At 41.4% G+C, this 27717-nt stretch overlaps 1 protein-coding gene across 1 annotated transcript in view; it reads right to left on the bottom strand.

Moving 5' to 3' along the window:
- The window catches only part of LOC124620356 (chymotrypsin-1-like), a 51806-nt gene extending 26588 nt beyond the window's left edge, over nt 1-25218 (bottom strand). The window contains exons 1-2 of the mRNA XM_047147064.1: nt 25097-25218; nt 40-196 (exon numbers count right to left, since the gene is read on the bottom strand). Coding sequence (XP_047003020.1) covers nt 40-196; nt 25097-25178 — 239 coding nt within the window. The 5' untranslated portion in view covers nt 25179-25218. The remainder of the gene's footprint in view (nt 1-39; nt 197-25096) is intronic.
- Nucleotides 25219-27717: the final 2499 nt, after the last annotated feature.

Below are 27717 nucleotides of genomic sequence, written 5' to 3'. Positions count from 1 at the left end.
TGCTGGGCAGACAATTCGCAGACGCGGTGGATGCTTTACCTGGTCTTGACGCAGTGCGCGGCGGTGACCAGCCAGTTCTCGGAGAGCACGTTGGCGCCGCAGTAGTGGCTGCCGTTCACGTGCAGAGACGCCAGCGCCGGGAACTCGTGGTCCGCCGCCGGTTTGCCGTTCACGATGCGGCCCCCGTGCCCAGACACTGCATCGCGACAAACAACTTTTGGATGTCTATCACTACACACGTGGTGAACAGTACCTACTACTTATTTACTAAATGCTCATTTGCTACAAGGGCTTCAGATCTAAAATACAGCGAGCGCGTATACTTTTACGTGACGCCATACAAACAAGTGAAGTGAGACGATAGCGTTTAGGAACCACAGCACAGGATGAAATTCGGCAATGATTTCGTGGCGAAATATCGTTCCGCCCAGGAAGATTCCATCTTCATTGGGGGAGAAAATGATACACTCAAGAAGCAGTTAGATAGCAGGATGGAGTAGTATCGATGACATTATAAATTATGACTGCCTGGTGTGAACCTGCAGAATGCGACATGGAGAGCGCCATAGTTCAGCAATTTTATCACCTTGGACAACGAAATCATAGCATTCGTTGGTTCATTTCAAGCTCGTACCCATTTACAAAGAGCGTGAAACTTGTCATCCCTCGTTCACCTGGTGTGTTGGATGTTCTCAACAGTTTAACTGCTACAGTCCTTTGAGCAGCTTTGGTTGTTTATGCATGTTCCTGAAACGCACGCAGTTACAGTGAACATAGCTCTAACGACAATGCACACGATAGAACTCTACGTTCATGTATCGCTGCCCCTGAGAGAATGACTGTAATGATATCAGGACACCCGCTACATGGAAAGATCTCCCACGTCAGAATAACTGCCCAATCAGCTGGAATGGAGTCTGTCGGCGACCATGATAGATAGATAGCTTCTATTTGCGACTTACTTCAGCGTATACAAATGTGTACTGCAAATCAGCAGCAATCCAGCCATCCGTTTTGATGCTTGGAGCACGCAATGGTGTTGCTCCTCCGTTACTGCAGTGCCTGTACTCCGTGAAGTAACTAGGAGCGGAGCCTTCTGTACCCCATAGGGAGCAGTCAGCTCAAGATTTCTAGTTTCTTGCTGTTATCCAACCATGAACACAAAATTAAGTTGCTATGACGATGAAAATTGGAAATCCCTGTGCCTGTATGACCTCGCACATGACGTCCCATGCGTTAGAAAAGCACAGTTTACCGAAAGACATTGACACCGGATACCATGCCCATCCTATCAAGCCAACGACCAGTAAATGGCCTCACACCTTCCCAGTCACGTTAGCTACCGGACCATTCTGAAGTGTTACACTTCCAACACCTTGACCGAACGCAATCAAATGTATAGTCTAGTATTTCCAAGCCTTGAACGTATGTTGTCCAAAACTTCTGCCTTATCCGAGCTTATCATCAGTACTTCCTACAGAAGAAATATGGTGTCAGTGCATTGGGCGAGTCTAAGGCTACTGGAATTTTCCTGGTGAGGTCTTAATACAGATGTAAAGTACAAGCAATTACCGACATCTTTCGGACTTCGTGAAAGGTAGAATCATCGGTATTAGGCACATAGTTGCATCCACATCTACATCACTACTCTGCAATACACATTTAAGTGCTTGGCACAGGGTTCTTCGAACCATCTTCACACCATTTCTCTACCGTTCCACTCTCCAAAAGCGCTTGGGAATAATCGACACTTAAGACTTTCTGTATGAGTACTGATTACTCTTATTTTATTGCTATGGTCATTTCTCCCTGTATAATTTGGTGACAATATTTCCACATCTAGACGAGAAAGTAGGTGATTGAAATTTCGAGAAAACATCTCGCGGCAACGAAAAACGCCTTTGTTTTGACGACTGCCACCCTATCTTGCTTATCATATTCTTAACCTTCCCTCCTCTGTTTTTCGATAATATAAAACGAACTGTCCTTCTTTGGACTTTTTCGATGTATCACCATATTCTGAAAGGAACCTTTACGAAGTTCTTTAAGTTGCTTCGCTGCATCGAGGATATCTGCTTCTAAATGACTCATGTTGGCTGTTGTTCTTAATTCCAGTTCTGGAATATGTACATCATCTTCTTTGGCGAAGGAATTTCGGAAAACTGTTTTTATTAACTCCGACTTAGTGGCGTCAGATAGTGGTGTAACGACTGCAGAACGAGTGATGAAGTGGTTAACTCAAGACAACACTGCGTTAAGAAGGGGTGGTGTGGATCCTTACAGAACGACAACGCCGGAAAAAGGTCCTAGGATTGTTCGACTGGCTCTGAATAGACGATGACAACAGCAGGAATCTGGGAAGATGCGACAAACACAATGTCAGCAAGAACCATTAGAAACACATTACTGGAAGCTGGATTGACTTCTCATGTTGGTATGTGTCACTTAACATGGACACTATACCCCAGACAAAAGTGACAGGCATAATGTAGAAACAGGCTCAACTGGGTCGATGAGTGTGTGGCATTCTTTGGTGTTCCGCATAAAATTTCACTTCTGTTCGCGATGTTCAGCTCGACACCGTTGACGACCTGATGAAATATCACATAAAGCAGCGGTTTTAGATAATATATCCCTCCAACTCTTGTGATCATGTTGACGGGAGGCATGGGAAATTGTAACCAGACTGGCCACTTTTGCCAAACCTTCATGACCAGGGTACTAATTGGCGTATTCCAGCAGGATAATGCAGGACCCCATACTATAGCTGACACCACAAACGCACTGACAAATATAAGGATCGTTGACTGAAATGTGATTTCCTCCGATTTATCGGCTGTAGAGGGGCCACGGGAAAACAAACTTTCAAACCAGTCTCCAGCCAGCAATTGTCGAGAACTGAGACTGTTTCAGTATGAAAAAAAATTTCCCCAGTTGACTTTCGGATGGTGTTTTATTCTGTGTCAAAAAGAAAACAATATGTATGTTCCTGCTGTGGTTGTACCTCATACTAATATTTATATCTGACATCAGTTCGAAACGGGATGAAGCTTTGCATATACAACATCCACACAAAGTTAGAAAAACATTATCTACATGTACATCTACATACATACTCCGCAATCCGCCATACGGTGCGTGGATGAGGGTACCTCGTACCACAACTAGCATCTTCTCTCACTGTTCCACCCCCAAACAGAACGAGGGAAAAATGACTGCCTATATGCCTCTGTACGAGCCCTAATCTCTATTATCTTATCTTTGTGGTCTTTCCGCGAAATATAAGTTGGCGGCAGTAAAATTGTACTGCAGTCAGCCTCAAATGCTGGTTCTCTAAATTTCCTCAGTAGCGATTCACGAAATGAAAGCCTCCTTTCCTCAAGAGCAGGGCTTCCCAACCTTTTCAGCTGGTTGACCCCTTCTTCAGTCGAAAATCCGTGGCAGACCCCTAGCCTGTTTCCAATGACCCCCCCCCCCGCCCCCCCCCCCCCCCTCCCGAAGTATCAATAGTCTTTGGTTTAGAGACGAATGAAAACAACTTGAAGGTCAAAAATCGACTTATGAAATAGGTAGTGCACTGACAAAGAAAGTTTAACATTTAATGATGCCTGGGGCCGCTTACGTGCCAGCGAATTCAGTGATTGGTAGACAAAGCTCGCTCCGCGCATGCGTAAAAGGCTTCAGCGCATCTACCGCCGTGAGCTGGCGCACAAACGACCCCCGTATTGTTGCGAAAGAGTCGATCAGAGAAGCTGCATTCTCCGGCACTAAACTGTATATGCGTTCTTACATAGGAACCGCAAAGGTTGCTTGGGAATACTACCTGAAGTAAAAGTACAAATTTTTTTCACACGAAAAAAAAAATAGTGATGAATTTGATTTTCACATTTTCATTCAATAATTTTACTCATTATTTTACACGATTTGGTGAAGGGTGGCCTCGGACCACCTAGAAAGAGCCGGCGGACGCCTAAGGGGTCCGCGGACCACACGTTGGGAAGCCCTGCTCTAGAGACTCCCAACCGAGTTCCTGAAGCATTTCCGTAACACTCCCGTGATGATCAAACCTACCAGTAACAAATTTAGCAGGCCGCCTTTGAATTGCTTCTATGTCCTCCCTCAATCAGACCTGATAGGGATCCCAAACGCTCGAGCAGTAGACAAAATAGGTCGGATTAGTGTTTTACAAGCGCTCTCCTTTACAGATGAACCACATCTTCCCAAAATTCAACCAATGAACCGAAGAGACTATCCGCCTTCCCCACAACTGCCGTTACATGCTTGTCCCATTTCATATCGCTCTGCAATGTTACGCCCAAATATTTAAGTGCTGTGACTGTGTAAGGTGTAAGGTGTCAAGCAAATAACAATTATTTTAACTGTGCGTTTTTAGCTTAATTGATATCTGTGACCCAATTGTATTTGTTTGTATTTTATCGATCCCCAACCATCTTACTATTAAAGAACCTTACAATAGTTAGGAATTTCTGTTCACAGTTGTGAACATCCAGTATCAATATTTTGCCATCATGTACATATTATAGTTATGAAGCCAGACTTAGAGGCAAGATAAACCTTAATAACGAAAATCCAAGATTATCATTGTTTCTTAACATATAGTTACGCTGAACCCGTACACTAGTTTCTGTTAGCGATAACGATTCCGTTACAGGGAGTGTAGTGGAACTGACATTGATCATTGTCTGATTACATCACTGTACGTACTGCTGCACTCTTATGGACTCTGCATCTGTGGGATGGTATCTTCCTACTTCGCAGGCAGTAGTTTCAAAACAGATTCCTAAAACACTCACAGAGCGTCGTTTCGCAACTGTGGTAGGAAGACAAATCAGAACCAGTCTCACACATGTTAGACAGTGATTCATTCTGTAACATTTTCAATTTCTGTCAATTTCATTCTCTTTGGAGACAGTGGGGATCTCACTCTAACACAACAACTATTTCTCATTCATTCCCTCGAAAATGTTTTACCTTACAATCAATAAAAAGTAAAGTACACATCATATCATATTCAAGTTCTGCACAATTGTTTCTCTCGTTGACGTTCTGTGCCTTCTATGTAACAGAGGAGAGCGGGGCAATGTCATACAGCGGGATAATACCGTGCACCGCTTTATCCAGTTTCCAAAAGAGCACAAAGAGTGCACCATGGTGCTGCCACATAGCGGAAGTAACTATAATCAGATACAGAGGGGTCTATATCGTTCAACGGCACAAACGTCTTCGACAATCGGTTTCAACTGATTTCAACTGTTTTCTTATAAAATCTGAAGATAATAAGTCTAGAGGTGAGCAAAATATGTTAATAGCAACAATATTTAAAGTAGCTCTATTTAATTACGCATTTCTCGATATTCTTTTAAACATCAAATGTTAGACGTTAAATTTCGTGATTGTTAGGTTAGAATTTACAATGGCGACTCATGTTGTCTCGGGACCCCATATGGTAATTTCTTTTGGTATTTTCGTGAACTATATATTTGGAAGTGTGTGTGTGTGTGTATGTGTGTCATCTTACAAGTTTTCTTTCTTTATTTTTTTTTAATCACAGATGGTGAGAAATCGAGCCAGAACCACAGAAAGGGGCAAAGGGTGGACGGAACATGAAATGAATTGCGCACTCCACGATGTTATAGAAAATGCAAAGCCATAGAGAGTAGCTGCAAGAACGTATGGAAGAGACAGACTAAAAACAGGAGATTCCTCTAAAGTAAATTTGGGATAAAACCTATATTTACAAAAGAACAGGACGATGACGTAGCTAATAAAATTGCCAGACAACATAATTCGTCAATTTTTACTTTGACTCCCAACAAAGCTAGTTTACAAAAAGCAGCAGAGAGCAAAAATGCAAAACTAATAAATAGAGAAAGAAAATCAGTGCTAAAGCCTAAGGGAAAAAGCAAGTTCAGAAAGTTTGCTTCAAACATAGACTTACTAAATAAAAACTAGACCGCGCATTAGCGCTAGTGTCACGTCCTCACATTGAACGTGATAGAAGCCACCATTTGCAGTGAAACAGTGAGTAAACATGGTTCGTTCGTTTGCTGCTTTTAATTGTAACAGTAAGAATGGAAGCAAAGACGAAGACGGAAACAATGTTACATTTCACAGGTCAGTCATTTCTGGTTATTTGTTACTTTCTATTACTTATATAGAGTATTTTCATGGAGAAATAATACATCATGATCGTTTGTTTAGATTTCCCCTTGCAAATGGTTTTCTAAATCGGAAATGGATTGTTACTACTCGGAGAGAGAACCTCCAACCGACAGCAAATCATTTGCTGTGCACTCTTCATTTTGAAGAGAGTTGTTACATGGAAAATTATGGAAATAGACGTCAACTGAAGGACGATGTTATACCGACAGTATGTGGATTTCCAACCCATTTGAAAAAGGTATAGTGTTTGAAAGCCAATTAACGCAAATGCTAAATGCAGGTTACAGCAGATTGTTCTATAGCCTAACCTGATGTCTATATTTACACCTTATACTGTATCTAATAAACTTTCTGCTACAAAAATTGCAAGCTACATAGGGAAAAAGTTGCAGTGTTAGATTACAGACAAAGCGACTTCGTTGCATGTCAAGTACTTATATTGTATTTGCATATAAATTACTAAAAATACTAACAGGGGTAATGTACTAAGTTGAACTGAATGAAGAACTAGGCACATGATAGGTATTTAGATTTTTAATCAAATATATATTAAGTATGAATCAGAGGTAGGTAGAATAATTGCGTTTAGATACTTCACATGAGTTGTCAGGTGGTGATTATACTTCGTAAATGGTCAAATATTTGGTCAAATGTTGCAAACTCAACTACTTTCAGAGGTGCTATCAGTGTTAAAAACTAATGTGCGAATGAAATTCCTACAGTATTTAAAGTGATATGGGTTATTACAATTAATCATACCAATATTCGAGTGTAGACAATACTGTGCTAAACAAAAGTAAGCTTGCAAAATGTACACAGTAGTCGGCAAAAAGCAAACAGAACGTGACAGGAAAATTACGTGAATTAAATAATAATAGTACTGTCTGCTACTTTAAAAGTTTCATGTAATTATCTAATGCAAGTAGCTCGATGTAAACTCGCTCGACCTTGTCAGGAATGAGCCTTACATTCTTAAATTTTGCGTCTCTATGCAGACGTATTTCTGAAATTAGGAAACTTCATTCATTTAATAATACTTTTAAAATAGAGTCGAATACTCAGTATGTTTTTTAAACAAACATGTGTTTAATTTGTGCTTCAATTTGCTCTTGCTGCGTCCCATATACTTCAAATCACAACCCCAGTACTAGGATTCATCCTTGCAAATGGCGGCGATCAGCTGTTTCATTTGAGGGGCTTGGCTGCAAAGATAAGACCTCAAAAATTTGAAACAAAGAAATGTCGACGGAATCTTTCTTTTGATTCTTCATCGGATGATGACTTGGACCTACCATTGCACAAACTTTGTAGTGACGATGAGATGGATGACGTTGACCCTTTTGGAGAAACTAGTCCGGCCTACGAGCAAGAATGAAACTTTTAGGAACGACGACTCCGTTTGCTTGCTTTGCGGAGAGTTTGGTAAGAACAGGGAGCTGTGGTTTCGATGTGTGATTTGCAGTGGATGGGTTCATTCCGAGTGTAGTGCATGTGACATAGCTGAAAACTATATTTGCGACTACTGCCATTAAAACAGGGGATAAATGTGTCCAGAGACAAGTTGACACCATAATGCAATAACTTTGTTTTACCAGTAAAAGGATTTTCTGTATTTAGAAACTTTAATAAGTTCTAAAATTTATGTTTTTCAATTCTAAATAAATTCTGAATTTCAAGTTTCTTAATCTGATTTATTTTTACAGAGTTTTTGTCATTTTATGTGCTATGCTGTATCATAAGATATACATCGCGGTATTACCGCACCCCTCGGGGTAATACCATGCAACGTAACACTTTTGTAAAACAGCTGTAGGAATGAAAATCGATTTAATATAGCAAATATAAAGCCATAAACGTGTGGGGCATTGATTTCTTGCCCAAAAAACGGTGTTCAGCATTTCAATTGAGTTCGAAAAATACGAAATATTTGAAAAATATACGTGCACGGTATTTCCCCGCTCTCCCCTAACTATTGTGGTGTGGCCTGACTAGTCACACACCTGCTGCGATCAACGAGTGTGAAAAAACAAACAGATGGTAAATTTATAGCTGAAAACATCGTATGGATCAAACTTTATGTCCGCGCCCTATCTCAAGTCACTACCGATAAGAAAAGCCAGAATCGTCTGGTACAGTAATACGCTATCAAATTCCAGAAGAGAGAGATAACATATCCGAGAAAAGGCGCACAGAGGATTCAGTGGCGAGATAGGAAGCTCCATTCCGCCAGACAGTCTAGATATTTACTTTCTGTGACTGAATGAGAAGTGGTGCCATCAAGGTCTGGAAATCTAACAACGGCCGGAAGACCGGCGTCCTGACCCCACGCCACTTCATGTCACATCCAAATCACGTTATTTGCATCTTAATCTCAGAGCTGCACTTGCACGAAAGTCCTCAATTACTTGTTCGATATATTTCAATCTCTGTCTTCCCTATAGATCCCCCTACAGTATCATGGAAGTTACTGCCACATTTGTTGATTTATCAATCCCTTTAAATTTCATTTTCCTGTGGTGCCAAATGTCATCTCTTCCACTCTTTTCTGTTCTGGTTGAGGCGTAGTGCCTTCGCATCGCTCCTGTCACTTGTTAGGACGAAATCGTTATAGGCATGAGTCATCGACAGATGTCACCAGCTGACATGGATCTGAGTTACAGAGCTGCACGTAGTTGTACTAGTAGCCGGCAGAGGTCAGCAGATGACGGACAATGCTAGCAGTCGTAGTAAAAACGATGTTGTAAAGTTGTGTTTGATTAATATTTAATGTATTTGCATAATTATAATTGTTTTATACGTTTAGTAATTAGCAGTGTGAGTGTTGTATGAGTGAAGAAGAACAGAAGTAAATGAAAATTGTTTTGTTTATTCACGAAGTACCAGTTAAACTATACAGGGGATTAATACTTTAATTAAATGTGCAGTCAGTTTATGGTACTAATAAATCGCGAGTAGAACACAAATTAATCGGTAATTTCAAAGGAGTAATTTTATGTTTGATACTTTTCTAAATTTATTTATTTAGCAATTGCCATTGTACTTAGCTTGAAAAAGTTTTTTGCCTTTATCTTTGAATTTTTTTATTTTCTTTGTTGGTTTAAAGATTTTATTTATTTCATTTATTTAGTGAAATTTTTTAAGAAAAGTTAATAGAAGAGTTAAACTTCTAGTTTTATGTTTTCAAAACATATCCTTTTCCTAAGCATGATTGGTCATTGAAGTAAAGCGCGGGTTAGCGCGGGATAATACTGTAACCTCATTTGCTGTTTGTGATATCAGCCAATCAGAAAAACGCAGGCTCGCGCCAATGCATGCTGGGAACAAAGCCTTTGGTGTGATCTAGGGGGGTTGGGGCTGAGGGTTCGAACGAGTAACATCTCTTTGAAAGCAGCTCCGACGAAAGTACTGTAAAATCGCGAAAAAATGCTAGTTACGAGTTCGCGAAGTAGTACAAAGTGTATTTAAGTGAACGGTATAGTGAAAGTCGTGTGGAATTTCGGATGGAATATCAAAATTATTGCTTTTGACTGTTAGTTAAAATCGCGTGGCGTGTTGTGCGATCTAAGACTGGAACAGGTATTACGTGTAGAGCAGAGTGCACAACATTTGAGCGAGCATTTTCATAACTAAACGATCCGGTGAACTCTGTTAACTTCAGTAACGGGTGTAAATACCATAAACTGGCTACATGTGTGATTGTGGTGTGCGTGTGAACTTTACATTGTGTTGCCACTTAGTACGGACTTGGCAGTATGAACTGTGATCTTTATCGTAAAAATACACCTGAAAATTTACATTGCCAAGTTAAAACTTTTATTTCAGTAGCTAGCCACATCCCGCTTACCGGAAAATTCTATGTATGTTGCGACCTGCAATAGACAGTAGTGGTCTAGTATTTTCTACTCCAGCTTTTAGCTAGACAAATGAACATTGCTGGACACTGGCAGGGCGGTAAAAAGTAACGTGCCGCGCCGCACGGTATTCCCATAATCCATGATTAACTGTCATAGAATGCTTTATATTCTCAGAAATTTCTTCCTCAAGTTAAGGCCTGTGCTTGGTACTAGTAGACTCCTTGTTGCCAGGATGATACGCTGTGCAAATAATACAGTTAACTCTCTCCAAGTCTGTCCTCATATCGTTAGAGTGGCGCTACATTAGAGAAACATGCGAAGCAATCTCTAGCACTTCTGATGTACATCGTAACTTAAAGTCGTAAGGCATTTCATTTGTAGCGCAGCTAACAGTTAGTTCGTTCGTAGGACTGTTTGTAACAACGATGGTCCTTCAGATAGAACATGGCTGTTATTTTTAATTCAGCCTGAAACAAATTATCCGCACAATAAATATGTTAACGTTGTAGTATCTACGCCGAATATAGGATTATATCAACAGCAGCAGAATATGGCATCACAGGAGTAGGATTCATTATGAACAGGAAAGTAAAACAGAGAGTGAGCTACTGCAAAAAGTTCAGAGAGAGAGAGAGAGTATTATTCTCAGAGGAGTCGACTGCAAACCAACGCCAATAACAAGAGTTCTGGTGTACTTGTCGAGATCACAAGCAGAAGAGGGAGGAACAGAGAAAATATAGGAGGATACTGAACGTGAAATGCAGTGTGCAAAAGTAGATGATAATGCAGTAATTAAGGATGCACGAACGCGGTAGTAGGAGAAAGAGCAGCAGCAGGAATGAGAGAGGAAAAATAGCAGTTCTACAACAAATTTCAGCTATTAATAGCGAATACACAGTTCAAAAATAACAAGACGAGGAGAAATTTGAGGAAACGGCCCTGTGACAATGGACGATTCCAGCCGGAATACATACAGGTCAGCTAAAGATCCCGAAATAAGATATTGGATTATAAGGCATACCTAGGAGAAAGAGTCTCGAACCACAATATAGTAATGGCGAAGGATAGGTTGAAGTTTAAGAAATCGTACGGAACAGTCACTGTGAGATACTGAAATACTGAGAAATAATGAGACACATTTTAAGTTATCTATGTCTGTAAATATTGCGATTGTGAATATCATATCAAGCAGTTAAGCCGAAGAGGTTACTGTAGAGGGTAATCACAGAAGTTGGAAAAACATAGGTACAAGGAAGGTAACTGTGAAGGAGATGAAATACTTCGATTCATCGACGAAAGAAGGAAGATCGTATCAAGAAAGATATATAGCAGTATACGTAACTTGAATGTCCGTGGAAGTCAAGGTAAAATGGCTGTAGGAAAATTATGAAGAGACCAGGGGAAAAATGCTAAATTTTCCGACTTTTATAGTTTTGAATAATGACAGTATTAGGAATAAGTATAGTCGTTAGGGCAGCTATGGGACTGAAGAGAAAACGTCTTAAAAATGAACTTAATAACTTGAAATAATCATCCTGAATTTATGATATATCTCTGTATATATCTTTGTAATGAATTTTTAACAAAATTCATTACAGAGCATTATGATACCTCGGGGTAAACGAAATTTGAAGTAAGAATGTAAACTTCGTGTACTTCTAGGTTTTCATTTCCCCCGAGGGAGAGGGACAGATATAACACAGTGCCACAGTGATCCCGGTTTTTATGTATGATAACGTAGTATTCAAATGATGCAGTTGATAGGTTCTTTAAGACAAACAAAATTGTATTTGTAATAAGATAATATGAAAATGGCGAGTCTTACTCGTGATTAATAATCTACCTTTGCGAAATATAGGTATCAAGCTGGGCATTCATGACTCCCTTTTGCCTACCGGCGCAGAGGAGAGATCGGATGAGCGGATGAGTGGTTTAAGTGGAAAGAGTAAACTGCAGACTTCTACGAGAGGGAGAAACTCTTTGCCGACGTGACAGAAGAGAGAAAAATGGGACTTAGTGTTAGAATCAGAGTTTGACAGAATTTCAAAAGATTTTTGATAAAATCAATGCGAAGGGAAAAGTAACACTTCAGAATTTTTAAAATCATTGGGGGATTAGGCAATGCAATGACTAGTCGGTTTTTTAGAATTTATGAGTCTGAAGACATACCACAGGTCTTACGGGAAAATACATCCCTTCAAACTCGAAGATAGCAAGTGCACCTAAGTGTGAGAATTATTGTACAATCAGCTTTACATCTGATTAACCAAGTTGCTGACAACAATAACACACAGAAGAATCTTTCTCCTACTACCGCGTTCATGCATCCTTAATTACTGAACGTTTGTTAGATGATGGTCAGTTCGTCTTCGGAAAATGTGAAGGTACCGGAGATCTAGTTCTGACGTTGTGGTTGCAATGGAAGGAAGATTAAGAAAAACCACGATACGTTCGTAGGATTTATCGACATATAAAACGCATTGATAGTGTAAACTGGCGCAAGATGGTCGAAATTCTGGGAAGAATAGCTGTGGACAAAAGCAGATTTATATACATAATGTACAAGGAACATTAAGAATGGAAGAACAAGAATGAAGTGCTGTAAGAGTGGGATGCTGTTTCCGTTCCTACTGTTCAGTATGCACTCTGAAGAAGCAATGACGAAAATAAAGGAAAGTATCAAAAGTAGAACTGAAATGTAGGATGAAATCAACATCAATGACGAAATTCGCTGCTAGCATTGCTAAAGAGTTCAGAATATGCGTGGAGAGTAAACCGAAAAAACACGAGTGAGGAGTAGCAGAAATGAGATTAGAGCTAAACAGAACACCAAAATTGGTGACCACGAAGTAAACTAAGTGCTTGGAAACAACATAACACATAACGGTTGAAGCGAGGACATGAAAAGCAGCCTAGCGCTAGCACATGCAAAGAGTACACTCCTCGCGAAGCGAAGTCTTTTGGTATCAAATATAGACCTTTATTTGAGGAAGAAATTTCAGGGAATTTATGTTTGCACAGCAGTGAATCATGGTCTTTCGGAAACCGGAGGAGAACTGCAGCATTTTTGATGTCGTGCTCTAGAAGGGTCTTGAAAAGTAGGAGAACTGATAAGATAAGGAATGAGAAGACTCTTCTCAGAATTGGTGAAAATGCGGAAAATTCAGGGACGGAAGTGGGGATCCATCGTGCTAGAGCGATCTGTGAAGGGTAAAAACTATAGGAGAAGACAGACTGGAATACATACAACAAATAATTGAGAACGTAGGGTCCAAGTGCCACTATGACAGAAAGACGTAGGAACAAGAGGGGAATTCGTGGCGCACTGCTTCAAAGCAGACTGATGAGTAAAAAAAAAAGTCGTTTGTACAACAGTAATAGTATGTTTTTCCTTCAAAATGCCAATAAATATCTCCTGATGTCTTAACGCGTATGAAGAAGTACGGAATTACATTGACTGATCTGGCGTCCATGGAGTGATGAGAAACAGTAATGTAGTTGATGTTTGTTAGAGAATCTTCCCTTTCTCTTCGCCAAGCCTTAAGCAACATACCACATTGGAAAGAACAAAAATCTACGTCAAGGAAATGGGCCACCTGAGTACTGTAAAATGTCAGTATGGGGGAAATAGGTGACCTGTCTTATGATTCACTTGTGGGAAAATCGGAAAATAACTAGCATGTGAAAATGATGGGAACTTGTAATCACCTACTTCAGCAACAAATTCTCGCTCGCGGATTTCATCTGAAACGTCGTGGTCGTGATGGGGGCACAGTAAGCTCTTTCGTTTTTTTCCGTCGAGTTCTGCTGGTACTAACAGTTAAGTAAATAACTTCCGCTTTTGAATGAAGCTACACGTATTTGACAGGCTCTAAACAATAACTCAGCATTTTTTTAAAATGCTGCTAATTTCCCCATTATTAGACCCTTCAAGTCTTGTAAATGTGGATGACAACTTCATTATGGGTGTTCGTGCTCCCATGCTTCATTTTCAGATCATAACGTTATTTTTATATACGTTATTTTTATATCGGTATTGTTTACTCCAATTCTCCACTTGTCTGTATATTTTGACTTATTTTCTTTCTTGGTCATTATGGATCAACGTTAACCTGCAACAACTTCATCGCCATCTTCACGTCATCCCATGTGTCCTATCATCTAATATATATCGTCATTTATCCCATTCCTTTCAAAGGAATGACGTGACAACGGTTTGAGGAAATCGCGTGGCACCCATATCTGGAGGCCCGGACGGGTATTTCAACCGTGGTTCTAAGCACCGCGCCACCTCGCCCAGTCCTTACCTAAGACCGAATTCCTGTTCCCTTCACCATGTCCATTACTTTACCTTTGTGTACTCTATGAAAACCCTGTAACGATTCGCTAATATTAAGCACTTTGTGTTTGGAGCCTTTTAAATGTACAACAAAAGGGAAGGAGCTACTGTTTGTTACTGCCGTGTATTCTTTGAACCTTCTTTTCTGTTCGACCAATAGAAAAGTCAAATCAGTTTCCACAACTGATATTATGTATTGCGAGAAAGCTCGAGGTTTACTTGGAGTATGGACCTTGCCGTTGGTGGGAAGGCTTGCGTGTCTCAACGATACAGATAGCCGTACCGCAGGTGCAACCACAACGGAGGGGTATCTGTTCAGAGGCCAGACAAACGTGTGGTTCCTGAAGAGGGGTAGCAGCCTTTTCAGTAGTTGCAAGGGCAACAGTCTGGATGATTGACTGATCTGGCCTTGTAACAATAACCAAAACGGCCATGCTGTGCTGGTACTGCAAACGGCTGAAAGCAAGGGGAAACTACAGCCGTAATTTTTCCCGAGGGCATGCAGCTTTACTGTATGGTTAAATGATGATGGCGTCCTCTTGGGTAAAATATTCCGGAGGTAAAATAGTCCCCCATTCGGATCTCCGGGCGGGGACTACTCAAGAGGATGTCGTTATCAGGAGAAAGAAAACTGGCGTTTTACGGATCGGAGCGTGGAATGTCAGATCCCTTAATCAGGCAGGTAGGTTAGAAAATTTAAAAAGGGAAATGGATAGGTTAAAGTTAAATATAGTCGGAATTAGTGAAGCTCGGTGGCAGGAGGAACAAGACTTCTGGGCAGGTGACTACAGGGTTATAAACACAAAATCAAATAGGGGTAATGCAGGAGTAGGTTTAATAATGAATAGGAATATAGGAATGCGGGTAAGCTACTACAAACAGCATAGTGAACTCATTATTGTGGCCAAGATAGATACGAAGCCCACACCAACTACAGTAGTACAAGTTTATATGCCAACTAGCTCTGCAGATGACGAAGAAATTGAAGAAATGTATGACGAAATAAAAGAAATTATTCAGATAGTGAAGGGAGACGAAAATTTAATAGTCATGGGTGACTGGAATTCGAGTGTAGGAAAATGGAGAGAAGGAAACGTAGTAGGTGAATATGGATTGGGGCTAAGAAATGAAAGAGTAAGCCGCCTGGTAGAATTTTGCACAGAGCACAACATAATCATAGCTAACACTTGGTTTAAGACTCATGAAAGAAGGTTGTATACATGGAAGAACCTTGGAGATACTAAAGGGTATCAGATAGATTATATAATGGTAAGACAGAGATTTAGGAACCAGGTTTTAAATTGTAAGACATTTCCAGGGGCAGATGTGGACTCTGACCACAATCTATTGGTTATGACCTGTAGATTAAAACTGAAGAAACTGGAAAACGGTGGGAATTTAAGCAGATGGGACCTGGATAAACTGAAAGAACCAGAGGTTGTACAGAGTTTCAGGGAGCGCATAATGGAACAATTGACAGGAATGGGGGAAAGAAATACAATAGAAGAAGAATGGGTAGCTTTGAGGGATGAAGTAGTGAAGCCAGCAGAGGATCAAGTAGGCAAAAAGACCGGGGCTGATAGAAAGCCTTGGGTAACAGAAGAAATATTGAATTTAATTGATGAAAGGAGAAAATATAAAAAGCAGTAAATGAAGCAGGCAAAAAGGAATACAATCGTCTCAAAAGTGATATCGACAGGGAGTGCAAAATGGCTAAGCTGGGATGGCTAGAGGACAAATGTAAGGATGTAGAGGCTTATCTCACTAGGGGTAAGATAGATACTGCCTACAGGAAAATTAAAGAGAACGACTTGTATGAATATCAAGAGCTCAGATGGAAACTCAGTTCTAAGCAAAGAAGGGAAAGCAGAAAGGTGGAAGGAGTATATTGAGGGTCTATACAAGGGCGATGCACTTGAGGACAATTTTATGGAGATGGAAGAGGATGTAGATGAAGACGAAATGGGAGATACGATACTGCGTGAAGAGTTTGACACAGCACTGAAAGACCTGAGTCGAAACAAGGCCCCCGGAGTAGACAACATTCCATTGGAACTACTGACGGCCTTGGGAGAGCCAGTCCTGACAAAACTCTACCATCTGGTGAGCAAGATGTATGAAACAGGCGAAATACCCTCAGACTTCAAGAAGAATATAATAATTCCAATCCCAAAGAAAGCAGGTGTTGACAGATGTGAAAATTACCGAACTATCAGTTCAATAAACCACAGCTGCTAAATACTAACACGAATTCTTTACAGACGAATGGAAAAACTAGTAGAAGCCGACCTCGGGGAAGATCAGTTTCGATTCCGTAGAAACACTGTAACACGTGAGGCAATACTGACCTTACGACTTATCTTAGAAGAAAGATTAAGGAAAGGCAAACCTACGTTTCTAGCATTTGTAGACTTAGAGAAAGCTTTTGACAATGTTGACTGGAATACTCCCTTTCAAATTCTAAAGGTGGCAGGGGTAAAATACAGGGAGCGAAAGGCTATTTACAATTTGTACAGAAACCAGATGGCAGTTATTAGAGTCGAGGGACATGAAAGGGAAGCAGTGGTTGGGAAGGGAGCAAGACAGGGTTGTAGCCTCTCCCCGATGTTATTCAATCTGTATATTGAGCAAGCAGTAGAGGAAACAAAAGAAAAATTCGGATTAGGTATTAAAATCCATGGAGAAGAAATATAAACTTTCAGGTTCGCCGATGACATTGTAATTCTGTCAGAGACAAGAAAGGACTTGGAAGAGCAGTTGAATGGAACGGACAGTGTCGTGAAAGGAGGATATAAGATGAACATCAACGAAAGCAAAACGAGGTTAATCGAATGTAGTCGAATTAAGTCGGGTGATGATGAGGGAATTAGATTAGGAAATGAGACACTTAAAGTAGCAAAGGAGTTTTGCTATTTGGGGAGGAAAATAACTGATGATGGTCGAAGTAGAGAGGATATAAAATGTAGACTGGCAATGGCAAGGAAAGCGTTTCTGAAGAAGAGAAATTTGTTAACATCGATTATAGATTTAAGTGTTAGGAAGTCATTTCTGGAAGTATTTGTATGGAGTGTAGCCATGTAAGGAAGTGAAACATGGACATTAAATAGTTTGGAAAAGAAGAGAATAGAAGCTTTCGAAATGTGGTGCTACAGAAGAATGCTGAAGTTTAGAAGGGTAGATCACATAACTAATGAGGAAGTATTGAATAGGATTGGAGAGAAGAGAAGTTTGTGGCACAACTTGACCAGAAGAAGGGATCGGTTGGTAGGACATGTTCTGAGGCATGAAGGGATCACCAATTTAGTATTGGAGGCAGCGTGTAGGGTAAAAATCGCAGAGGGAGACCAAGAGATGAATACACTAAGCAGATTCAGAAGGATGTCGGTTGCAGTAGGTACTGGGAGATGAAGAGGCTTGCACAGAATAGAGTAGCATGGAGAGCTGCATCAAACCAGTCTCAGGACTGAAGACCACAACAACAACAACATGTCTTAACAGACATTGTATACTGTCAGTTTTCCTGCAACTTCAGTTCTATATTCTTAAAGCTGTTTTGCAAGGAAAAGTACCTAAGTACGGGCATTTTCTTCTGTTGTCATGTACCCTCGGTTAATGTTTCTTATTGATTGAGAAATATATTGTAAATAATGTATCAGCCTTGTTCTTAGGAAAATCGTCATTTACAACTACGCTGTAGAGAATATGTAGTTCCTCTCCAGTTTTTTTGTTTTCCAGTTTTAGTCTGACCAATCTGTAGTTCATTGCGTAAACACATGCAAGGTTATATGTTTCCTCAGGTTGACTGCGAATACTTATTTACGTTGTGGAGGGTTTATGAAATATGTCCAACGTATGTTCAAGTTTCTCATTCGAAATTTTCAGATCAAATTATTGATGCTTTTTGATTTTCTCTTATCCCATTGCGAATTTAATCTTACGCTACACGATAATATGTTTAACTGTGGCTGTATAACATTACTCTCAGGTGTTGTGCCATGAAACAAGATTTAAAACGAAGTCGAAACTATTACGACAAATTATTTTCTCAGATTTAGATGTGACAAAAAGAAAATTATCTTCTAAAGTGGTCATTAAAATGTTAGGTAAAGTACCAGTGAGGAACGAATCCGACATATAAATTTCATTCTGGAAAGAGAAGTAGTATGCAGTGATCAATTGTAGCATACCTACTATTTCATAAAGTTCACCTAGACTGATTTTTGTTAATGATTTCAGTAGTCTCTGATGTCGCAATATTCTCGTAGAAGTTTGATATGTCGAGTGATGAAGTTTTCCCACTACTGGGATTCCTTATATTTTTAACTTTATTGGCGATATAGCAAGAATTTTTTGAGGTGTACTCATTCTTATTTGCTCTATGTTCTTTAGGGAGGGACCACATCCCCATAGAAGGTGTCTGAAATCTTTTCGGCCAGATTGAAACATTTGGTAGTGGATCAACAAGCCATTGTATTGAGATAGGGGTCAAATGTTTAGAAACGCATATTTATTGCATTATGGACATACACAGAGTACTTTAGAGTAATTGCTCAAAAAGAAGAGCGCCAGTATCAATGCTTGCATGGCAACGGCCTATTAAGTTCTGTCGCATTGCCTCAAAGATGTCTGTCATCTGTTGTTTCAGGAGACAGGCAGCTTGGACCCGACTAAGCAGAGCTTCATTCCTTTCTACGTTTTGGCGTATCCCCAGAGGAAGAAGTCGATTGGTGTGAGATACGGCGATCGCGCTGGCCATAGAGCAGGACCTTGTCTTCCAGTACAACAATCAGGGTACTTATTGTTCACGTGCTCGTGGACATTAACATCGAAGTAGCCTTGTGCGCCGTCATGCTGAAACCATATTCTTTCGCGGACAACAAGGTGTATAGTCTCCAAGAACTGCATGTGCCGTTGCAGTACATGCATTGACGCTGGAGATCGTCGCTATGACCAATTGCTACGAACTACGTTGTGGGTATGCTGTGTATGTCCATAACATAATAAACAGGCATTTTTCATCATTGATTCCCCATCCTAATATAATCAGTTGTGGACCCACTCTCACATGTTTGAATTTGAATCAAAAGGTGGGAACACCCTGCATAATTAACGTAATGTATGTTTTACATGTACTGCCTGACGAAAAAATGAAGTACCCAGAATATGAGGAATTCGAAGCACTTAAAAGGAAGTTTCTCTATATACGGCACTGCATGACTAAGACAGTGAAGGATAAGGACCAGGAGGAAATGAAACATCACCAGTTCAGAGAGTGTATGAGGCTATTTTAGTGATTAAATAATCAAGTCAAATTTATAATGGACTTGGCAGTATAAGCTCACCAGTATCGCGTTGGCCCTGTGCCGTTGATCCATTCATTGATTCGATTAAGAATAATGTCACGCAGACCTTTTAACCTCACCTGAGGCAAGCTGGCAGACAGCTGTTTGTTCCTTGGTATCCTGGATAGTGGCAATAGGATTGAGTTGACGTCCGAGCTGATCCTACACATGTTCGATCGGGTACAGATGTGAGGATCCTGCTGGCCGCGGGAATACCTCAGCGTCGCGCATGTACTTCTTAGTGACACGTGACATGTGTAGTTGAGCACTGTCCTGTTAAATGCGGACACCGAGGTGCTGTCACATGCGAGATAACACATGAGGACGCACGATGTCTTTGTCGTATTGTTGTGTCGTCTGAGTTCCTGAGTCACTACCAGCCGTGACGTGAAGCCATCCCCGATGACTCCCGAAACCGTGATGTCGTGGGCAACGCCGCTGTGCATCTCCAAAACATTGAAAGAATAGGACCTCTCCCCAGGTCGCCAGGTCGCCGTCATACTTGTTAACCGCTGACGAAGGTCATCCTGCTAATGCAGAGCTACGCTTCATCGCGGAATCCCATACGACGCCATTCCTCGTCAGCGCTTGCTTCCTGGTTTTGGCACCACTCGAATGACAGCCGTTTGTGTTGCCGTATCACAGCATTATACTGCACATGGGACAGTAATTCCCTAGTCTGGCTACGACTAGTATTTGCCCACTCGAGCAGGATGACACAAAATGTTGTGTGTACTGCTTGACGGATGGCATGGCAGCTTCAACGGGGTTATGATGCGACTGGTGCGCAATACCGAGATCCTTCTTTGTGGTGGTCATATGTAGTCAACCAGAAGCTTGACAAAGGGTATGCTGGCCCTGACGTTCCCATGCAGTCCACCATCGGGTCACTGTCATTCCCGAACGGCTCGAGTATCTGCATATTCCACAATTCAACCAGACGGCCAAATGTGAGCTAACGCGAGGTCCTTTTCAGGGGCTGAAGGTACTGTATCACAATAGTACGCGGCATCTCCGTCTCCTTCATAGTTATCGCTGTTCACGCCTGATACACCCCACCAGGCCTAGTAACAACACTGAACACGAACAGTACTAATGCGCTTTGGTAGCAGTTCTACCTGTCACAGACAATTGCAGCTTAAATCATTTACATACCCGCCCCGATGTTGTGTGCACGTAGAAAGTTAACCTTAACATCCGAGCTTCACGTTTATTGTCAGGCATTGTGATTTAGCCAGTCTTATCACTCTGCAGTCCACATGAAGGAAAACACCCGTATTCTTCATCTACACTACTGTCCATTAAAATTGCTACACCAAGAAGAAATGCAGATGATAAACGGGTATTCATTGGACAAATATATCATACTAGAACTGACATGTGATTACATTTTCACGCTATTTGGGTGCATACATCCTGAGAAATCAGTACCCAGAACAACCACCTCTGGCCGTAATAACGGCCTTGATACGCCTGGGCATTGACTCAAACAGAGCTTGGATGGTGTGTACAGCTACAGCTGCCAATGCAGCTTCAACACGGTACCACAGTTCATCAAGAGTAGTGACTGGCGTATTGTGACGAGCCAGTTGCTCGGCCACCATTGACCAGAAGTTTTCAGTTGGTGAGAGATCTGGAGAATGTGCTGGCCAGGGCAGCAGTCGAACATGTTATGTATCCAGAAAGCCCGTACAACACCTGCAACATGCAGTCGTGCATTATCCTGCTGAAATTTAGGGTTTCGCAGGGATCGAATGAAGGGTAGAGCCAGGGGTCGTAACACATCTGAAATGTAACGTCCACTGTTAAAAGTGCCGTCAATGCGAAAAAGAGGTGACCGAGACGTGTAACCAATGGCACCCCATACCATCTCGCCGGGTGATAACGCCAGTATGGCGATGACGAATACACACTTCCAATGTGCGTTCACCGCGATGTCGCCAAACACGGATGCGACCATCATGATGCTGTAAACAGAACCTGGATTCATCCAAAAAAATGACTTTTTGCCATTCGTGTACCCAGGTTCGTCGTTGAGTACACCATCGCAGGCGCTCCTGTCTGTGATGCAGCGTCAAGGGTAACCGCAGCCACGGTCTCCGAGCTGATAGTCCATGCTGCTGAAAACGTCGTCGACATGTTCGTGCAGCTGGTTGTTGTCTTGCAAACGTCCGCATCTGTTGACTCAGGGATCGAGACGTGGATGCACGATCCGTTACAGCCATGCGGATAAGATGCCTGTCATCTCGACTGCTAGTGATACGAAACCGTTTGGATCCAGCACGGCGTTCCGTACTAACGCCCTGAACCCACCGATTCCACATTCTGCTAACAGTTATTGGATCTCGACCAACGCGAGCAGCAATGTCGCGATACGATAAACCGCAATCGCGATTGGCTACAATCCGACCTTTATCAAAGTCGGAAACGTGATGGTACGGATTTATCCTCCTTACACGAGGCAACACAACAACGTTTCACCAGGCAACGCCGGTCAACTGCTGTTTGTGTATGAGAAATCGGTTTGGAAAATTTCCTGATGTCAGCACGTTGTGGGTGTTACCACCGGCGTCAACCTTGTGTGAATGCTCTTAAAAGCTAATCATTTGCATATCACAACATCTTCTTCCTTTCGGTTAAATTTCACGTCTGTAACACGTCATCTTCGTGGTGCTGCAATTTTGATAGCCAGTAGTGTATGTACCTCGTCTTGGTACATCTGTGTCTCCTTCAACATAATATCCTGTTAACGCTGTTTCCGTAGCCCCAAGTCAACCTTAAACATTGTGGGCCCATACGTGTATGTTGATTTCGATGATAAGTGCAATATACAGTGTGCCGAGAAAAGTCACGAGATACCTCTTGACATAGTGCTGGCATTTCTTTCGCCCGGCGTTGAGCAGCAACTTGACGTCACGTGGTATGTACTCAACAAGTCGCTGGAAGTCCTCTGCAGAAATACTTAGCCATGCTGCCCCTATACAGTCCATGACTGCGAAAGGGTTGCGGGTGCAGTATTTTGTTTACGAAATGACCTCTCGATTATGTCCCATAAAATTCAATGGGGTACATGTCGGGCGCTAAGGTTGGTCAAGTCATTCGCTCGACTTTTGCAGAACGTTCTTCAAACCAATCCCGAACAACTGTGGGCCGGAGACATGGTGTATTGTCATATATAAAAATTCTATCGTCGTTTGGAAACATGAATTCCATGGATGGCTGGAAGTGGTCTCCAAGCAGCAGTTGGACCAGAGGACCTTGTCCGAGTAAACACAACCCACACCATTAAGGAGCCACCACCATCTAGCACAATTCCTTATCTACAGCTTGGGTCCACCGCTACGTGGGGTCTGCGCCGCCCTCGAACCCTACTAGGAAATCGGGACTCATCTGACCAGTCCACCATTTACCTAGTTATGTGGAGTCCAACCGATATGATCACGAGCTCAAGGGAGACGCTGCAGGCGCTGCGGTGCTGTTAACAAAGGCACTTGCGCCTAGCCTCTGCTGCCAGATCCAATTAACGCCAAACTCCACCGCACTGTCCTGACAGATAGGTTCATAGCACGTCTCACTTGATTTGTGCTGGTATTTCATGCAGTGCTGATTTTCTATTAGCACTGACAACTCTACGCGAATGCCGCTACTCTCGATCGTTAAATGGAAGTCGTCGACCACGCCGGCTGGAGTGGCCGAGCGGTTCTAGGTGCTACAGTCTGGAACCGCGCGACCGCTACGATCGCAGTTTCGAATCCTGCCTCGGGCATGGACGTGTGTGATGTCCTTAGGTTAGTTAGGTTTAACTAGTTCTAAGTTCTAGGGGACTGATGACCTCAGAAGTTAAGTCCCATAGCGCTCAGAGCCATTTGTTACTACCTTCATCTCAACTGGTGTCATCATCACCTCCACTGCATTTCAGTCCATCTCAAATATTGTGACATGAAATTTCTCGTCTCTGTAGTCATCTGTATCTCTGTGGTCTTGATACATCCATTTTAATGTGTGACACAAGCGTAACATATCTTCGTAGTCTAAGTCAACAAGTTGTCAATGTCGCAGTTTTATCGCTTTGTTAACATCAGTAACTTCTTTATGTGTTCATTCAATAGGTCAGCTCTGTTTTGTACATGTTACATTGTAATCCTGATTTAACTATCTCGTCAATTAAAAATGACAGATTATTTAATAACAGCAGCAGTAGACTTATCGGTCCACGTGTGCTATTTTGCGGCGCTTATCCACGTTCTTCATTGTGATTATGCTGTCTAGTCAGTCGTTGTTGGCGTTCAAAATAAATTTTTTTGTTGTCTTTTGTAATGGGTAGCAATATGGAAACGAGGAAAATGGAAAAAAGTAATGACACTCTTAATTCTTTCAAAAGTTATTTCCGTAACTGTTAACACATTTTATCCCATTGTGATACAAGACGAACATTGCCTTTGTGGAAAAATATTTTGCGGTTGCCTACGGAACCGCGATTGTACTCAGGAGTGAACCTGTTCATCCGAAGCAAATGTACAGCCATGAATATTTTTCTTCAGGGCTCCAAAAACATAGTCATCACATGGGCAGTGATCGGGACTGCATGTCTGTATGGGCTTCCCAGCGAAACTTCTGCGGCGTACTCGTAGCCAACATGTCAGCAATGGATTAGTTTTGAAGTAAAACACTTAATTTTTTTCTGTCAGTGTCTTTTTCATATGACTGCCCCTAAATTCCACTGTGCACTGATTCTGGAAGTGTTCGAATCCTTTTTTTAAGAATTCCGTAAGTGCACAAGCCTGCCAATACCGCCAATTTCACATTCTCATATGTCAGTTGCTCGGCGGCAGTATTTGAAGCATTTGCGTCAGTCGCAAGATCGGCGCGTTTGGATCAACATTTTGCACTGGCAGTGCTGAAGTCGTGTGAAACGGGACAACATGATTTCTTCCACACCAGCAGTTAACCAATAGCCAGATACGAGAGCACATCTCTCAAGAATTCATTTATTAACATATTTAGAAATATACTGCCTGGTTCCCACCGTCGTAATGTAAACACTCAGCAGTAGCTTAAAAAACTCTGGAAATGTCACATCCTCAGTAGCACCTCTGATAACGAGTTCCAACAAAATATTAGAAAGTCAGCGAATATGGACAATGGGAGTACTACATTAAGTTATGTGAGTACCATAAAAGTTATTAATAAATGAAATAAGTAATTCATCTTTATGCTGTCCAGTTGGCTTATAAATTTTTTGTAATACAATATTTCATGCAACATATTTCAGCTACTGCCGTCATCGGCCTAAACTTCGAAATTCAACAAAAAAAATTAGCGTCAATTTGAGATAAGCTTTATTCAAAAGCACGAATTGAACCATAAAACTCACTTACCTGTGGCCGTCGCTATCAGGAGGATACAAATTATCAGAAAGCTCTTCATTTTCGTCAAAATCACTCTTTGACAAGGTATCATCTATGTTCCCCTTTTATATATAAAGATTTGTTGCAATTTCGGGACTGCCAACAGCAACCTTATCTTCTGCGTAACTTCATATCTTTCTGATAACTTACCACCTGTAGACTCTGTAGTTCAATTAAGCATTTCTATTATCTCTTGTTAGTTGACACAGTTTACCTTGATAGCATCTGATAATTGCTATATCTTCCACCTTAATACTGCTCGTTCAAAAATTAATCTGCACACAGGACTTCGTTCCCAATCTCGGTGTATATTAACTTCCTTGCAGCAGCATCTACTTCATGCTGTACTTACATCTGGGATTCCATTTTAGTAATAGAGTCATACGCTTTGGTGCGATAATCTACCTCTATATGTGAAAGTACAACAAAAAGCAAAAAAGTATTTTCTTTAACAATGTAAACAGTCTTTGCTGTGTTGAAATCTGCTACAAGGTCTAAATTACACGAAACGTTTCTTATTTCATCATCCTTCCGTGCACTGAGCTGTATAATCGTGTCAGGCAGTAAGTAGTTACGTAATTGCAATACGTCACAATGTCGTAAGCAGTGTTTTGTATTGAAATTGAGTGGAAGATTAAAACCATGCGTTGGATTTGGACTCAAAACGTGGGACTTCTGACTTTCTCAGGGAAGCCGTGTTTCTGATTCTGCTATCCAAGCAGACATGACTTAGCTTACCCCAGTAACTTCTCGTCCACTATACAAACTTCTCAGAAGTTCTCTTGCATATTTCACCTACTCTGCATACGCATATGTAGTGGCTAAACCACTTTCCCCGAGAAATATTCCTTCTGGCACAAATGACTGTCCCGCAAAGAGCTTACGGCTTGAGGTACTGGTATCATAGGATTCAAGGTACTGGTAGCAGTGTACGCGTGAGTGGTGGCGGAACGGGGTGGTGGTGGTGGTGGGGGAGAGGGGGGGGGGAGCGCGCGTTGATAGCTCAGCTGATAGTGGACTTGCCCACGAAATCCAGAGGTCTCAGGTTTGAGTCCGGGTTCACAAAGCACATTTTTAATCTTCCATTAAGTTTAAAATCTTTACCACTATAATTTACCAAGTTTAGTCTCTGGAAATCGTTAAATCACGATCACGTCGTTGATTCCAATTAAAAGCCATCTGAAAACCCAGGACATCAATGCATTAGCAGCAGGTGATCCCGGCGGAGATGTGCGAGGCACCGATATAGACGGAGAAGTGACGGAGCTGGTCTGGTATGCTGCACAGACCGGAGGCCATCTCACACCTTCGCAGTGGTAGTAATGGTGAGAAGGAAGAAATGGAGATTCCAACTTGATGTCAGTTCAATACCCAGGGCATTGGCACATATGCTAGGATTGCAGTAGAGGAGGGAACCAAGGCAGAACAGCTAACGGCAGTAGAAAGTTAGACGTTTAGTATCGACGGAGATGTTGAGGAGACTCAAAAAATGTTTGATGATGAGATACAAAGAATTACTCACATAGTTAAGGGATATGGAAATTTAACTGTGAATATGGGGCTGAAATTTAACAATAACAAAAGGGAGAAAGGAAAAGAGAAACTGGTAGCAGAATATCGATTGGGAAGAAGGACTGGAAGGGGAAGCCACCTGGTAGAATTTTCCACAGAGCACAATTTACTCATAGACAACACATGGTTAAAGGCATCATGGGTGGATACTGTATAGGAGAATGTGACAAGGAGATACCAGAAAGTTTCAGATAGATTAAACATATAATAGTGGGACAGAGCCTTGAACCAAAATTTTTAAACGCCAAAACTTTTCAAGTTGTAGATGTGTCTCTGAGCGTAGTTCCATTGCTCATTGGTTTTGAACTACAGATTAAAAGTGAATAAATTACACGAAGATACGAAATTAAAGAGACAGCATGTGGATAAATTCAAAGATGCAGAGGTAGTTGAGAGCATCAAATAGAGGATTAGGTAACAGTTGGCTGAAAGAGTGGGAAGGAATACAAGAGAAGACGAACGGATATCTTTGAGAGATGAAACAATGGAGGGAGCAGAGGATGAACCAGGAGAAAAGACCCCCATAAATCTAAGATAGGTATCCCCGATGTTATTCAATGTTTATACTGAGCAAGCAGTAAAGGAAACAAAAGAAAATTTCGGAGTAGGAATTAAAATCCGCGGAGACTAATTCAAAACTTTGTGGTTTGCCGATGACACTGTAATTCTGTCAGAGACAGCAAAGGACCTGGAAGAGCAGTTGAACGGAATGGACAGTGTCTTGAATGGAGGGTATAAAATGAACATCAACAAAAGCAAAACGAGGATAATGGAGTGTAGTCGAATTAAGTCGGGTGATGCTGAGGGAATTAGATTAGAAACTGAGATACTTAAAGTAGTAAAGGAGTTTTGCTATTTGGGGAGCAAAATAACTGATGGTGGTCGAAGTAGAGAGGATATAAAATGTAGACTGTCACTGGCAAGGAAAGCGTTTCTGAAGAAGAGAAATTTGTTAACATCGAGTATAGATTTAAGTGTCAGGAAGTCGTTTCTGAAAGTATTTGCATGGAGCGTAGCCA

The sequence above is a fragment of the Schistocerca americana genome, chromosome 1, assembly GCF_021461395.2.
Source record: "Schistocerca americana isolate TAMUIC-IGC-003095 chromosome 1, iqSchAmer2.1, whole genome shotgun sequence".
Taxonomy (NCBI): domain Eukaryota; kingdom Metazoa; phylum Arthropoda; class Insecta; order Orthoptera; family Acrididae; genus Schistocerca; species Schistocerca americana.
The sequence above is the reverse complement of the archived record's forward strand: the minus strand, read 5'-3'. Positions and strand labels throughout refer to the sequence as shown.